Here is a 17,151-nt window from a genome sequence, read left to right on the forward strand (position 1 = left end):
GGTGCAGCTCTGAGAGGGACACAGTTCGCTTGCAGCAGAAAGCGGCTGTCAGCTTTGTGAGCTCACCTCAGCTTTGTGAGCTCACCTCCCGCCCTCCCTTTGCAATCACTCAGAGCTGAGAAACGAGCAGCGTATGAAGCAACTCTGGTTCCAGAGGAAGTGGTAAATTTAGTCATTGGGGTGGGGTTTGTTTTTTAAGACACTTCTGCATTTTCAACAGAAATGACCAAGTCTTAAACCTTGCTAAGCAATCCTGTGAGCCAGATAACCCCCTCCAGAGCACAGCCTGCCTCAAGGCAGCGATACCGTCCAGAGTAACTAGACCCTGTGAATAACATAAGTTACATGTAAATGCCTCCGTGAGCTACCCAGGCTCAGAACTGAGCTTCAAAAGATACAGTCACCCGGAGACGGAGGATCTGCCCAGCACCAGACCACGGACACCTCTGCTAAATGCGCCCCATTTCCCCACCAGGACTATAAAGACGGGATTTCCCAGGCCGAGCACTCGGCTCCAACACGGCACGCAGGCCCGTGCAGCTTCATGGACTCACAGAGCGATTTGCTTTTCATTCGTCCTCCTGAGAGCTGGGCAGATTTTTGCCTCTCTTTCCACCCCGTATCCCAGGCACTGCGCTGTGGGAAGTCTTTGTTCAAATCCTAAAAGGTTAACTACAAATAATTCTGATCATTCACCTTTGGAAAGCCACGACCCACGGAACAGCCAATAAAAAAGGCATTTGGGTTAATCGGCCGTTATTACCGAATTAGAGGCAGGCAGAGTAAGAGGAGAAGCCAAACGGTTCATCCTCCAAAGTCATCCCCTCAAGGGAGCAACTCCCCTGAAAGACGCCCCACTGAATCTGCACACCCAGATCACCAGAACTCCAGGGCTTCATCTGGCAACTTTAAGAAACGTGCAGTTAAAATGAACTTTTCCTGTTTCAAGGCCATAAAACATCAGTGTAGGGTTTCCCCGCTCTCTCTCTCTCAGAGTTAATTCCCTTAACATCCCTTTTTTAATCCCTACTAATGAGCACCAAAACAAATAATCAGTTTTTCTTTTTTTTTTTTTATTATTATTATTTCTAGCAGACAATTTACATAAAATTCCCCTTTTAAGTTAGTGATTCATAACTTCCTGCAATAAACTACTTAAGGAGCAGCTTTGGTAAAGAATGGAATGAAACAACCAACCAAAAAAAAAAAAAAAAAAAAAAAGAACAATCACAGCTGATTTTGAAACCAACACAATTCACCAAATTTAGATTCAAAAGAAAATCTGCCAAGCTCTTATTGTCTCAGTGTTTCCAAATATTCCACCTTTCTCCTCCCTTTTCGGGTTTGTGCAGATGTGGGAGCTGCGTTCTGTCAAGCAGTTTGTCCTGCTAGATCACGGCAATCCACCTTTACATGATTCGTAGACCTTGAATAGAGGACTCTAAGGTCTTGAAAGAGAAAAAAAACCTTAATCACAACCTGCTACAGTATCCCGTGTTAAATAATTCACTGTAAATGCTGACTAAGGGGAAAAAAAAAACAAGTAAAACCCCTGAATACCTGAGATTAGACTCACATTCAAGAGCCAGAGACCACCACAGTCATTCATTTCCAACTCATGCATATATAGAGCAGCGATTCCACCCCCTTCCCCTGAAATTGCATTCAAGCACCTTATAGATCACCTCGACTTCTCGTTTGGCCCCCGGCCCCACCAGAGCTTTCTGGCGTCACAGAACACAAACTGCTCTTCCTAAAGGCACCTTGGCGGGGCCGGCAGAGACCTCTGTTGGCCAGTCCTCAGCAAAGCAAGCGCTTGCATTACCAAATAAATCCTTTCGGGGTGCTCCTTACAGCCCCGACTGTATTTTCTAACTGTTCAGAGGGAACTTCTTACTACTCGGATCCGTTAAGGACGAGAGGGCAGGCCCGTGTGCTGCAGAAAGACTGAGCAGAGTCCAAAGGGGTGGGAGCAAGGAGAGGCAGCAAGTCATGTCGTACCAACGACCATTCCAGCCCGAGGCTGAGGTAGAGGTCGGAGAAGGAAAGATTTAGTGGGATTCATTCCTACAGGGACACCAAGCGATGCCATTAAACAATTAAGTCTGGATTAGCACCATCTGCTAAGCAAATCGAGGCTGAAATCTTGGAGCTGTCTTCCTTGGAGTTCAGTAACGGCCTTGAATATTCCAGCCTGGATTTCCTGCTGCCCATAAAACCCGCATTAGGGCTAAGCCCCCGGAGTTGATGCTGGAGATCAGAAAGCCCCACCACCGCACCCGGTTCACATCAACACGGTAGTAAAGGCGTACCTTGAAATCCCAGATGGTCATTGCTCCATCAATGCCGGTGGTGCAGAATTTCCGACAATCTCGTTTGTCTATCTCATAAATAGACACTTGGCTGAAAACAGAGTGATAGCTGTAACACAGACGCCCATTCCAGAGAGCCAAAAAGCTGGGAAATTTGGGTTGAATTCAACTCCTACTCTCTCAAAGGGAGACGTGAGTATAGCAGAGCTTATGCTAGGTTTTTTGGTACAATGCTTCAGAAAAATAAGCGAAGAAAAGGATGCTGGAAGCTCTTTTCTTGCTTGGGGGCCGTAGCCTAAACATTTCCCTTGAATAAAGACAAATTGCTTCAGAAATGTCAGCATCCTCTGGGCTCACATACTTTTTTAAATGCAAGGATTAACCTGAATCAATCCTTTTGACGAACAAATACACACGGAAATAACATCTGAAATAGGAAGCTGGTATGTGAATTCCTGTTTCAGGGGAATTTTGCTGACTAGATTTTGCACAGTGCTCCCCCTCTTGTGAGCTATCTACGTATTCGATAAGATAAACGGTGTCCAAGTTACAGAACACATTAAACAGGAGCAAACACCAGTAGCATGCGTGCCACGTAATGATTAACTTCACCAGCTTCCATCTAAGTTCCAGAAATAGACAAAGAAATAGGGAAAGAGTAAAACGGGATACCAGCGAAACCCATCTGGGATAGCAAATCTGAGCGCACACAGGTCTGCAGAACATCCTGGGAAACCAGAGGGATGGGGAGAGCATTCCTTCCCCTCGTACCGGCGGCCAAGACACTCACGTTATACTGTTTTGGTGCAGCGTCTCCAGGGTAGTGTTACGATCTTCTGTAGTGGCTCTTTTGTCCATGTTTCGGAAGCGTTCCATAGCGGAAATGTTGCGCTGGATGCTCTGTTTGGGAATGTCTAGTTTGGAAACGAAGGTCAGCAAGCCACGGTCATCACAGTTAAAGAGCATCGGGCAGCAGTCATGGCCCTGCAACCCAACATGACGGAGGCGCGTCAGGGAACACAACCAACACCATCACCATTTTGGTTTTCTGCTGCTGTTAACTGCAGAAATGCAAAGCCTGACCCTACGGACAAGCTTGCTTATTACTAACAGGGTAACGTAGGGTGTTTCTCCCTCTCCAAAACGCTACCACACTCTACAAGGAGAAAATAAGCCACTTACAGCTGCCACCACGCTGTTCTCAGAGACAAACGACACACTCAGGAGTGGGAGGAACTCTGTTTTCAGCTGCGAAACCCTGAACACAAGAACATTTGTTAGAGGACTTCATTGAAACCTCTCATCTTTGGCTCCAACAAAAAAAAAATAAGAGACCTTTCCCAGACAAGGACTAGCGGAAAAGAAGTCAGTGTAGCTCAGTTGTCCTGAGGTGACACCAGAAGGTTGTAAATTGTAATAAACAGTTTTGACCTAATGAAAGGGTCCCGGAAGGTCTGTAACAAACATGAAGTACCCCAGGTGAAAGGCTGACGTTATCCAGTATTGTGTGTGAACAATGGCAAGAGTTTAAAAGGAATACACCCCGAAAGGTTCAAATTGATGAAGCTATTAATTTAATTTGCATATTAAAAACACTTGAAGTTTTAGTGCTTGCTATCACTTTTTCAGGAGGAAAAAGCCGGTATGTTAAATGAAGTCAGCTTTTGTGATTTCTGTAACAAACGAGGAAAGAGTCCCCGAACACTTTGTCTCAACGCCATCCCCAGGCAGGTACTTATAGAGCTGTAGCCATCCGAACCGTAATTCTGAACGAAGCACAGCACTGCCTGGGTGAGCCACCAGAAATCTCTGCTACCAAAACATCCGGGGAACCCCCTTCCTCTGGGGTGGAAAGCCCCGGACACTGAAAAGTTACTCGGTTCAAGAGGAGGAGCAGAAGGAGGAACTGCTAATAAAAACGTTTTGTGGGGTTGGAAGGCGCAAGCTGACGCCCTGCAGTCAGCGTCCTCGCTGCAAGCACAGTATTCCACACCCTGCCTCCTCCCAGGTCAGGCAGCTCACAGCCAACCGAGAGAGCGTACTTACATCATGTTTTTTGAGGCATCAGCAACCGACACGGTACTGTCGTGACTGACCCAGGCCAGGCGGTTACCGCTGGCAGAAAAACTGACGCTGTGCACCCATCCGCCGCTTCCAGCGCCCCCGAACTCTGACATCAGCTGCCCAAAAGGCATTTTGGAGCCCCACGGCGTGCTGGCTGGTTTTTCATCCACTTCCTTAATGTAAGCAGAAAACACCCTGCAAATAAAAGATTTCAGCATGAACAAAGACAGAAAAAAAACCTCCTGGGAGCTTCATACACATTTCACACTGGAAGCAAACAGATGCATTCTAGTTCTACCAACAGAAACTACTACGGTGTCTTTAAACAGCAAGTCACTAGCGGCTGGGAAGCTTCAGTGTGCAGAGAGAAAGCCACAGTACAAAGGCTGTAATGCATAGAAGTTTCTCCTAAATGCCATTCTTGTATTTCTTGTATCTCCTTTATTTTTTTCCAGAAGATGGCACAAAAACATACATTGTCGTTGCATTTTCCACTGTGCTAAGATTTTCCTTTCAACCTTTTGCAGTGCTAAATAACTCCCAGAGTCAATTTTTCAGTTAGAGAAAAAACATGGATTCCACTATAATTAGAAGCTAATACAAACACCTACGAAATTACCCACTTTTAAAGAACATTCACTTTTTAGTGGGATTTCAGAGAAAGGAACCGATGTTCAAATACCAAAGGGGCCCCCTGAGCCACCTTATTCTGGCTCATTACTGAAAGAATGCCTTGAAAACCTGAAATACCACAATTTTTTAATAGTTTTTTTTTTCCAGCACTAGAATTTTCAAGATATGTTTAAACAGAAAGCCTCCTCCTTTCATCAAATTCCTTCTGCATGATTCAGACATGCCACAATATGGTGTTCTTGACTGTTACCATGGAAGTTACTGGGACCTCGCAAACATAGGATTAGAGTCCATTGAACAGGAGGAGCAAGCGAGCTACGCCATACTACTACCAGAGAAACATTGCAGGATAAGCAGCAAACCGTGATCAAATATTCATGGTGGCAGTCAAACACCAAAAGGAATTATTTTATAGTGAGTTTAAGGAAACGTTGCTCCCCCCTCCCCGTTCTTTAAATCTTTTACATGTGTGCAGAATGCACTTCAAAAGGTGCCCATATTCAGCTTATTCGGCTAAAGCTGATCATTTGGAACAAGAAGGGTTTAACTGCCGCTATATTAGGTACAGATTTTCAGAGAATTAAGTATGAATTTATATTTGGCTCTATCAGTTTAAATATAATCTAATGATAATCCTTCAACAAACTTAATTTTGTTAGAGACATCTGAAAGGACGGTTCTCTTAATGTATGGAAATAGGACAAGATGTTTAAAGCAACAGCCTTTGACACAAGGCAGAAAAATCGTTCCTAAGTAGTGAAGACCTTGAAAATAACTGTTAGTCAAAAAAAAAAAAAAAAAAAGCAGCTCTTTTCCCTTAAAAACGTCTCCCTTTCTTTTAAAACCAAAATCATCTCAGCTTGAAGGCCCCCGCCTTCAAAGAACGTTGGGAAATGACTTTGATTCCCCCAGCAACACTGTTCCAGCAAGAACACAAACCTCACACCTATGCGGGGCCGTTAGCTATATATATATTTCTAAAGACGAACGTAAGAGGAGCTCATCTAGGCCAGCCACCAAAACCACTCTGCTGAATACCTATCGACCTGGAGCCTCTTCTGCCCCCCATTCTTTTTCCAAAATGTCTCCCACTTAGCTGCTTATTAGCTGGCAGTGGCTCCGGCAGATCCATTTCTCAATTTTCCTCAGAACCACCTATCAGAACAGATGCACACTTCAGGCCCAAGTATCTTTATTATCTTTAATAGGTAACTGAACATTCCCTACAAGTGGAATTCTAGAGACCTGTGTTCATCGTTTCCCAAAGCGAATATTCTGTCATGGTTTTGGGGAAGAAACAGAAACGTAAACCCAGTACCAATCTCCACTACTTTTCCTTCCTTTAATGTTTCTACACGGAGTTTTCTACAATAAAAGCAGCAAAATTATTAAATGATCCATCCTAAAGTACGATGTTAAGGAAGAGCAGAAAGTTTCCCAAATGTTTTAAACCAAGATCTGTTTTTTTTTTTTTAAATATTTATAGTTATTATTATAATTATTTCAGAGCAATAAGATGCAGGACAGAATGAGTTTTCTGATGGGAAACAAAAGACTAAGCAAGTCTTCTACAGAATGCTCCTGGGAAACAGACTGCACCACACCTTGACTTTCTTCCAAAAATAAAATAAAATAAAATAAAAATCCCACCAAACAGAAAACGATGGGAATCTAACCCCTCGGCCAGAAGAAGAAAGAGAAGATAATCAGGGATGCAATGTACCTAAACAAGCACCAAACAAAGCCTGGAGACAAAAGAGCTCAAGTCCAAAGTAACAAGAGACACAGAGACATATCTCAGCTGAGGCAACGTCCAAGTCCTGAAACGCTTTATGAACATCCATGAAAAACTTTCCACGTGTGAAAAGCAGCTGCTTCTGGAAGACGAACGCGTACGTTTTACATCATGGTTTTTGTGAAAGGAAGCAAACTGGCAGAGTTTATCTAATTAAAACTGGAGATGAGGCAGGAAGGGGAAACAACTATCCTCTTCTTCCCAGCCTCCATTTAACGTCTCTCCTTACATCAAAAAGGTATCAAAGGATAGAATTTAGATGCATGGGTTTCATTCTGAAATAAGGAATGTAATAGTCGGTCCCACCTCCCCTCCCACTCCTCCTTAGTCATTTTTAGTACACACTTTGAGGCTTAAAAATTGCCCTATTACATAAAGAATTTAAGAAAAGAAGCTTTCATTAATATTCAAGGTACAAGTGATTAAGTAAAATCTGAATTAAAGTCAACCACTCTGCAGACAGTTCCCCACGCAGACTTCACTGCAGTGACCCAAATCACTCAGCACAGAGCAACCTGCAGGACCTATCCCTCACAGTCCAAGTTCACAATCAGTTTGAAAAGCTACACCATCCCTCTCACAAGTCAATCTGGTTTTACCAGCCTTTTTTTATTGGTTTTTAAGGCTCTTCAAAAACGTGTTTTGTTGCACTGAGTTTCAGGTGGATCAATTCCTTGACCCTGCTCACCGCAGGGCTGCAAGAACAGCCCCAGCACAGGCAAAGGAGGGAGAAAAGCGACTCAGTGAAGACACCGCCTGTGGAAGTGCCAAGTGACTCTGAATTTTGGAACTGCACCATTAGGTTGTTGCTTTTTAAACTCTAACTAGCAGTGTTGGTGTTCTCCAAGATAGCACCTGCTAGTCTAATTTCAGCCTAACAACTAGATCTCAGCACTCAGTGCATCATAGTAACACCACTCCTGTGTACTGCTAGTAAAGCAGCCCACCAGCCCGTTCAGTTCAGGCGTGTTCCTCGACAGATCCATGTCAGTACACCAAAGCCCACATGCAGCAGCACCAAAGCCAGAGTTTGTCAAGCTGGATATTTTATTTTTGTAACAACCACGGTATGCAATGAGCCATCTTCTATTCTGACAGCGAATGCATGATCAACAGGCTCACGCTACTAACTTGGGCCAAGAGTCCAGACTGATTTACAGATGCTTTATTTTCTCTCACCTGCACTTGAAGTCACAGGATCCTGCAGCCAGCAAAACATTGTTGGGGTGCCAGTCCAGGCTAAGGACAGTGGAACGAATGGGCTTTTTAATGTGTTTGCTCACCCACCTAAATTAGAAAAAAAAAACAGTTATATGAAAATATTTTACCAGACTCTCCCAAATCCGTGAAACACTCCTCAAAAAGATCACCCCTTGCCAGTGACTACACACAGCAGTTTTGCAAAACACACGTTATGCCTAAATCTTTGAAATTCCCTTGTGCAGGCTGTGAACTTTATAAGGTTATCTTAGTTAAGATTTTCAATACTATGAACAAACTCATGTTAAATATGAATCTCTTACCTGAGTCCTATTCCCCATCTAATTTTCATAATGCATCAGACAGAGCTCCTTAATGTGGATTTTGTACAGTAATTGCCTGATCCCCTACAGCCTACGAATAAGAGCTCACCTTTGACTGGGATATTGAGCTAAGCAGCACTGTTTTCTTAGATCACTGAGTAAAAGTCCTCTCCAGCTCCTTCCAGTGAGTTTTACAGTCACCTCTCTTGACTATTGACCTTTTTACTGTTTAATAACACAGTAACTACAAAATGCATCAAGCAAGAGGGTGAACTGCCAATGATACGACCAGTGTATACATCTCAATTATGTCAAGTACAGTGAAAAGTGGTCCTGATGTTGAATGCATCAATATTGGCCTAAATATGTCTCAGCAGATTTAGTTTGTCTGAACTATTTACAAAATAGTAATGAAATCTGTTATTCACTTGACGGCCTTTGGGATGATGGTGCTTTTCCTTTGCATTTACTTCCATCAGGCACAAGCAGTTTTAAGGATCGTATTAAATTATCTGTCTTCAACATACACCATTTTCCTTCTTCTGCAGACAAGTGAGGCAGACAAAACGTTAATAACTGACTATGCTGGAAAACATAAAAGTCCTCAATAATCCTTAAAATGTTATTTTGCAGATGGCCTCACTGTTTGCCATCTCCACGTGGAAGACTGCACACGGAAAGTAGGCACAGCCACCTGTGTTTCTATGCATGTTTATGCCACCCAAAGTAAGAGACACTCAACAGACTGATTTCACCTACAGACGATATGACAAATGTAGCTCCAACACGTACAGCTACAAACTAAATCCATTAAAGATCAGAAGCACCAAGTTTAGATGCCAAAGAGAAAAAAAATGTTAATGGTGGAAATATTTGTGATAGTCCTGTCTGAAATCTAGAACTGTGACAAGAACCTATGACAGAATACAGAACAGGCAGATGATCAACTCTAACATCTTCTAATAGATCACCTCAGAGATAAGTGACAGACTTAAATTCTTTAGTGACAAGAAATGGCCCAAAATAATCTATACGGAAGAAAAACTCAAGTCAAAGGTTTCTTCATTCATTCTGGAAGGAGGTGGGGGGAGGAAACATTTCTCTTTTTTTTTTAACCATTCAGTTGTGGTAAAGGAATTTTTACTCTGCAGAAATTCTTGCAGTTTTTTTAGAAAAGCAACATACACTGGTGGCAGTTATACACACCAACATGTACAACCTGAAAAGATGCCAAGTCCAAGGCCTTTGGGTGCTACACCAGAGTAAAGAAGTAAAAGAGGGAACCCTCTCCCTAAGATGTAAAAAGTCCATGAAGGAACTGATGAACCTATACCTCTACATTTCCTGAAGATTTCGGGAATTAGGAAAATAGTGACCTAGTTACCACCATTGAAATCCAGGCTTCGGCTTCCCCACACGGATGTTAAAGATATAAATGGAAATTAAACAGCTCACCAGTCATTTTCAGATTCAAAGTAGCACACAGATATAAGCCGAGCTCCGCTTCCCACAGCAAATTTGTTCTCCAAGGGCGACCATTTGACAAAGGTGGCTGCACGGTTGATTCTCAGGATCACAAGGGTTGGTTTCCAGACACCATCCTTCTGACTCCAGACGTAGGCATTACGGTCTGCACCGCAAGTTACAATGCGATCGCTTTTGGGAGCCCAGTCAATACCTGCAATTTAGAGTTCTCATTAATAAACGTTTCCCTTTATATGCTGCTTGCTCTACAGTAAGCCAGAACAGAGACAATCTCACAGCCTTCTCCCACAGAGCCAGTCAGCGCTGCTATGTTACTGTTCCCCTTGTTCACCTATTCTCCAGGCACCATTTTAAACTGTCAGGGATATCAGTTTGTCCCTCTGGCTTTCATCAAAACTGCGGATCCCAAGTTTCCAGGCTCCCCTGAGACTTTGCCCGCCGAGGAAGCCCGCTCCGAGGGCTGCCCAACAGGGGGAGCCCTGCAGACCGGCAAAGGCCCGTCCGCCCGCACCCTTCAAACCACCGACTTCTGCAGCAGACCCGACTCAACAGCTGAAAGCCAGCAGTTCTCAAACTCCGCACAAACCTCGAACCTAGTTGCTTGCTTGTTGCCAGGCTGCAGTCGTGATCTAAAAGTTTATACAGCAGGGTTTTTTTCTGCTTAGAAGTTATCAATCTTTATGTCCTGATACAATCCTTCTGTTTTTCCCCATGCCTACTTAAGCTGTGCCACAAGAAAGAAACGTTAACAAGCAAAACCAACAAATTCAAAGAATAAAACAAAGTCTTTGCTAAGCCTGCCACTGCTCCTTTCCCCTCCTATGCAAGGAAGGACTTTCTCAACTGGAAAGTCTTATGGCAACATTATTTTTCATCTTTTCTTTAGCATCCTTCTTCAAGATGCAGAGTGCAATCCTGAGCTCTCCTGCCACAAAATTATATTTCAGCGGTTTTCCATAACTGTGTTCAGTATTAAAAACATTCCTTAAGCACACAAACTGAAACCAGAATAAAAGATATGGAAAGAATTTGTACTAATTTTACCATACTATTCATACATGGTCTACTTCAAAAGAGGCTTATACTTAAAAAGCTCAGTTCTGCAGAGGCTGGTACTCTGAAACCACAGTTCCACAAGCCAAGCTAGCACTGCTTTTGAGAAGGACCACCCTGCCTCCCTTTCTTTCTTTTGTCCACCACCTCCCTCACACCAGTAACGGTGTTCTTCTGACCCATGGCAAGCTCAGCATTTTAGCTCACCAGAAAACTAAGCCAGCAAAAAGAGTGAATAATGCTTTTCCTCTAAGTGAACGGAAGCAGCTCAGCACAAATCTCTGAATCAAGACACAGAAGACAAGACAAGGGACCTGGTCCCTTGCGATGAGAAGCTGGAGTGGCAGCAGTTGAATCACTCCCATCAGAGGCAACGAGCAGTTTGATCTGTCTGTCACCTCTGTCTAACCGCAGTTCAAGTCTCCTCTTCACGACAACCCCAGCATTTAGTATTCCAAAGGTATACGCCGTGCAGGCAAGCAGGGAGAGCTCTTTTCCCAAGTCATGAATATTTGGCTTCTAACACTAACAGGTACAAGTAAAATGCAGAGAAAGGTCTTTGGGGAACAGCACGTCATTTGTAAATTCAGCCCAGGTGACTCTTTGCAAAAGAGCATGTACAGTTGTGCTCTTTGACAGCAAGAATCAGATAAATCGAATAAAGTTCCTGCAAAACGCTGCTGGGCAGATACTTTTGCCCATTAGCGAGTGGAGAACAGAATAAAGGATACTGCTGGTTTGGGCAAGTGCTTGTATTAATTACTTTTATTTCCTTAGAGAATAAAGCCTTTATAAAAGCATCACCATGGAAAAAAAAATAGTAATAGAAAAGACTACCATAGGACAAGCACATTTTAAAAATAACACCTTGTGACTCATCGTGGCAGCTCTTCTCACATTGTCATTGCGGACCTACAGACACTCTGGGCCTGCAGTAAAACTCGCTCACTGACAGTCTGTCATAAGTCCAGGACTGACCACTTCAAGTCTTTACGCAGTCCTTAAGAAAGGATATTTATTGCTGTCAGAACCCACAAACCAACGCAACAGCTGCATACTGGATGAAGTTTTAATACTAGCACTTGAAAGGGAGCAGCATGTATCACCAGGAGAGCCTGTGACACAACCAGATTACTTCAGTAGCCTGAAAATTCATTCTCATTATGTCATTACGGATGACAAATAAGCAATATATAAGAAAGAAAGGCTCAGTGACTCTACCAAAACGCCTGGAAATGAAATAGGGCTCTTGCTAACATTCCCTGCACACAGCTCAGAAAAACACTGCAAAGCTCTCCGTCAGTGGGCATGCCAGCCTATAAAAAGATCTATTTACTCAACACTTGCAGATTTCCTGTTCAGATTCTCGACTGGGGAAAACAGGGGGCGGGCAAACTTCCATGTCTGGCACAGCAGAGTCTTCTCTCACCTGTAATGTGTCCATTGTGTTCCTTTAGCTCGTGAGCCTTTACCCACTGGTTCCCGCTCTTCTTGTAGATGTGGACTTCATGGTTATTAGGGCTAATGGCAATCTCTTGAAGAAGAAATAAAACAATCCAATAGTACAGAGGAGTTTTTAATACCAAATGCTTCACTTGGAAAGACTTTCCAATCTCAAACCTGTACTCTCCAATTTCAGAGCATTACATGGGGTTTTTTTGGGTTTTTTGTTGTTGTTGTTGTTTTGTTTTTGTCTTTTTACACAGGGCCAACATCCCCGGGTAATCCCAAATACAGTAAGATGTTTGGAACCCAACAGGCCACGTTACAGTAGCAAACCAGGCTATTAAAAGAAAGGGCTGGTTTAGGGTATGGAAACAGAGGGTCAAAGAGGGTAAGGGCCAGGTCATTCTCACGAGGTGCAGACCAAGAGGCAGAGCTTTCTGGAACGCCAGCAAGACTAGATTTGCTCATACGCCAGAGGTCCAGTAATGGGTTCGGGAAAGTTCAGATTTAGAAGACACGTGGGTTTTGGATCATAAGTGGAACATTTAACATGTAGCACTACGTATTTGATCATATCTTCCCTAAACTTGATCCAGACGTTACGAGATCACAAACTGACAGCAAAGAGAAAACAGCAATTGAAAAAAAAAAAAACCTAAAAATTAAAACTAACATATTACTTACGAGTACGGTCTCTGTTCCATGCATGGCAGGTGATTGGCTCTAGTAAAAACTGATGTAGAGACATTCCGAGTTAAAGATATTCCTATGTTGTAAAAATTGAAAAAGCTGAAAGGCGTAAAATTGAAAACAAAACACTTCAAAATTAGATCATTATTAAAACAAAACCAGCCTTCAACATTTACCAAGGTTGTTTCGGTCCATTAATTTAACTGTCCTGCTTACTGAAGCCAACTGCAATTGTCCTCAAAGCCGTGTACACTTGCTTCTTAGTGCATCCTCCCAGACGAGGGGAGAAGTTCTCAGGAAATCTAACAAACCTGATCATTTTACTATGGAAATAGAATACTTGGGGAAAAAATATCTAGGGGCAGTGAACTGATTCAAAATCCTGACATGTGTCAAGGCTCACAGGCAGCGTTAGAATAAAATGTTTTTCTTTTTCTTTTTCTGGAGGTTAAGTTGGCGTGTCCCCAACACTGACACGGAACTGCAATGTGCTGATGTATTATTCGCTAAAGCCATTTATGCATATCCTAGGGAAAAATGATTGAGATTAGTAATTAACTAACTACTAATTTCTTCAAATTAATTCGAGCACAAAACTGTTTTATAGTTAGGCTTTTGCCCCCATGAGATTCAAACACTAAAAGAACAAGCTGAATCGTTCTAGCCTGTAAGTATTTTAATTTTTTTTTAAAAAAAAAAGCTAGATCCCTAGCCCTTTCTCTATCTTATGGCTGCGACAAGAGATGGTGCTGAACATCTGCAACTTGAGGTGCACAGACCAGCAACTACAAAGTTGTTTAAAATGTTATATCCTACTCTATGTCCCGTATTAACCAAGGGCAGCACACTGGGTGGAAGACACCACCACGAAAACTCCAGGTCACCTGTAGTAATTCAGACGTGCACAGTTCAACAGACATAACTTGGATCTGTCAACTCCATCCCCATATTCCACTCATTTTCACAGCAATTTACCCTTGGCTGATGGATCAAAGGCTTTTTACCCCTACATATACATCTAAAAAGAAACATATCTGTGATGTCATTCCAAGACATCCACACCCATTATAGCCCGAAATTACAACATACCCAAGTATGGCCATGTTAGCAGAGGGTGGAGACTCCAGGACAAGGTAGGAATTTGGAAGCAAACAGGAAATGAATGGCTGCCCAACAGAAACTCAGCAGTGAATGAAAGATGAGTACGTTCGTAGGGAGCTTAGCAATGACTGTCACAGAGCTAGTTTAACAAACACACTGAAAGTGCTCAGTCTTGGAGCAGATGACACAGTATTTCGCCAGTGCAAATAACTGGAGAGACTTTTTCTCCCTTTTTTCCCCCCAAGAAATCAAGCACTGTTATTTTAAAGAAACACAACTCATGGTTACATTTCAAACGTAACACTTCAAATGTAACTTCTAACTATATCAGCTTTAAGTCCCGTTCATAATTTTAACCAGCATGATTTTCATGGTTCTTCTAATAATCATATTCTACCAATCAAAAGAAGCCATTAAATATAAGTAGTCCTAAGCAAAATCATTAATTGGTTTTCATTAATGCTAAAACATGACATAATCCAAGCCACCTTTGACCTTGAACAGCTGTGATTTGAGATTCCATGTATTAACATAAGCAAAACCCAACTGCAAACTGCTTTTTCCACGATCTTGCTTCAGCACATGCCAACATTCAGTAGCAGTACATTTCCATATACAGGAAAAGTTGAAGAGCTGTTCTACCAACAAGGAATGCTCAGCCTTTTCTACTCTTTCCGAAATAAAATGTAAAAATACCCAATCTCCCCTCCCCAAGGAACGCAGCTATTTGGAAACGCTTTCTAATACGACCCTGGTATTTTCTTCACCGACTGGCACTCACACAGGGAAGATATTGTTGTGATAACTCTGTTAGCCAAGTACTTAATGCAGCTATCCCTGACGTTTTTTTCAAATGCAAAGTAATTGCCATCGAGTTTCAGTAAAATTAAAAAAAAAAAAAAAAAAGACAAAAAAAAAGAAGGAAATCTTGCACCTTTGTACAGCAGGAGTTCTTTCAGCGTGTAGACTGAAAAGATCAAGGTTGGGAAGCACAGGGCTCAGCTGCTGTCATCTCTCAATGGGGTGACAAACACATGGTGTAAGGCCATCCCTGGACAAGCAACTAGCAAGGATGCAGACTCAGAAGTGGAGATAGCATGTGCGTGTGAAAGAGAGAAAGGGATCTTTTTAATCCTTGCCTATTTTCAGAGCACCTACATCACTTTCAAACATCTGGAAGAGAAGTGCCTATAATTACGGACTGCCTCCTACTACTGTCATTCCCTTCCAAGTCACTCAGCGCAGCTTTCCCAAGAGGGTGCCTTCTCACAGGCAAGCCTACCGACACAGGACACCATTAGCATTATAAAGCCGACCGGTTTGGGATGGATTGCGGGCTGCGGCCCTGCCCGCGCTGATAACACAGGTGCACCAGTGCTGCTACCGAGGCCACGGCGGGGCAGGAGGCAAGGCAGGGGCTGCTCCCTCCCCGGCCCCCTCCATCCCCCCGTGCGGCCCCGTCCCTTCAGGGCAAAGGGGCTGAGGGGTCCCCGTCGCCTCCCCCTCAGAAAGGTGCCTCCAGCCCCGCCGGGTACCGGTAGGGCCGCGCACGGCCCCGCACCCCCGGGCAGACCGGGGCTGAAGTGACCTCCCTCCCGCTCCCCCCGCCCCCCATGCCCTCAGCACCGACGGGCCTGCAGGCTCCCCCCGCCCCCCCCATCCCTCTCGGGGCGGGGACAGGCCGGCCCAGCGGTGCCGCGGACAGCCGCCCCCGGCGCTGGGACTCACCTGAGGCGGCGGGAGCGGAGCGGGACTCGCGGACTCTGGTCAGTCAACGCGACTCCGCTCCGGGCGGCGGGAGAGGGAGCGGCCGGCGGCAGAGGCCGAGGCGGGGGGGGGGCCCGGCACTGACAAGGAAGCCAGGAAACGCGCTGTGCGCCTGCGCGCTGCCCGCGGGCTGCGCCTGCGCCACCGCCGCCGCGCTGCAAGGGCGGGGGGGAATAGCCGGGGCGCGCCGGGGAGCAGCTTTGCGCCTGCGCAGCGGTGGCGGCGGGGGGGGGAACGGGACACCCGCGCGCCGTGCCCGTGCCTCACACAAAGGCGACGGGCGGGCGCGCTGTGGGGAGCGCGCATGCGCAGGGAGGCGTTCGCGCCCCCTCACGGAGGGGTGAGGAGGGGAAGGGGCCGGGGTCTGTCAGGGCGCGGCGGTCTTGTCGTTCCCGGCGCTTCGTGGCCCTGTGAGGTGAAGGAGGCCGTGGCTGCCTCTGTTGGGAGGGGCAGGAGCTGGGTGTTGGGGGGCTCTGTGGGTTTGGGGAGGCCCAGAGCGCTGCTGGAGGGGCTGGTTTGAGGGAGGGCTCCTGAGGTGGGGGTGGGCACGGGGGGGCTGTAGGGTTGGGGAGGAGGTTGTGAGGGGCTAAAGGGAGATCGTTTGGGCTGCTTCAGGGTAGGTTAGCTTAAGAGAGTTGGAGAGGTACCATGGTGGGAGTCTTTGTGGCTTTGCTCCCTTTTGAAGGCTGAAGGATGGCGGGAAGGCGCTCGCTGCTGCAGGAGGTGACAATCCCACCCTGACTCGTTCAGATGCTGTAGGACCTTGCCTCCTATCTGGCTGGAATGTAGAACAAAGTGCATTTGCAGTGCTTTGGCCTGCTCTTAGTCCCCTTGAGGAGCTGCTTGCTGTTTGGAGTCTCATGGTTTTGCTCCTGTAAAACCTCAGACTTCATTGCCTGGGATTTTTTGTGAAGTACAGAAAAAAAAAAAAAAAAAGGCACATCTGAGGGAATGGGGAGAGATTAGTGACTCCCAGATACACTGAGGAGCAATAGAGTAGTGATTTTAATTTCAAGTCTGAGAGAAAATAAACAATTTATAAGCATCTAGAAGGAAACAAGAAGGTGAATGCTAGCCAGTATGGCTTTGTTGTGAATGAATTGTGCCAATCTAATTTCCTTTTCTGGCAGCATAACAAGGCTTGCAGATAAGGGAGAAGCAGTATATGTCATATATCTTGATTTTTAGTAGAGCTTCTGACACTGGCTTGCAGGATATTCTAATAATAAACTGGGAAACCAGTCTAGATGATACCGCTCTAAGGGAGTTGCAAAACTGGTTG

At 44.8% G+C, this 17,151-nt stretch overlaps 1 protein-coding gene across 3 annotated transcripts; it reads right to left on the minus strand.

The window, feature by feature from the left end:
• Positions 1–1,052: 1,052 nt before the first annotated feature.
• ARPC1A (actin related protein 2/3 complex subunit 1A) lies at positions 1,053–15,920 on the minus strand. Of its 3 annotated transcripts, none has more exons than XM_086473309.1 (10): positions 15,831–15,920; positions 12,996–13,077; positions 12,295–12,399; positions 9,783–10,005; positions 7,984–8,091; positions 4,359–4,571; positions 3,495–3,570; positions 3,103–3,296; positions 2,313–2,403; positions 1,053–1,448 (listed from the first exon to the last, which is right to left on the minus strand). In XM_086473309.1, the coding sequence occupies exons 2-10, from the start codon at positions 13,057–13,059 to the stop codon at positions 1,410–1,412; spliced, it is 1,113 nt and encodes a 370-aa protein (XP_086329435.1). In that variant the 5' UTR covers positions 13,060–13,077; positions 15,831–15,920; the 3' UTR covers positions 1,053–1,409. The 3 variants fall into 3 exon arrangements, with proteins under 3 accessions (XP_086329435.1, XP_086329434.1, XP_086329436.1); XM_086473308.1 differs by having other exon boundaries at positions 12,996–13,100; XM_086473310.1 differs by lacking the exon at positions 15,831–15,920 and adding an exon at positions 15,037–15,098.
• Positions 15,921–17,151: the final 1,231 nt, after the last annotated feature.

Source organism: Leptosomus discolor, chromosome 14, assembly GCF_034619465.1.
Source record: "Leptosomus discolor isolate bLepDis1 chromosome 14, bLepDis1.hap2, whole genome shotgun sequence".
Taxonomy (NCBI): domain Eukaryota; kingdom Metazoa; phylum Chordata; class Aves; order Leptosomiformes; family Leptosomidae; genus Leptosomus; species Leptosomus discolor.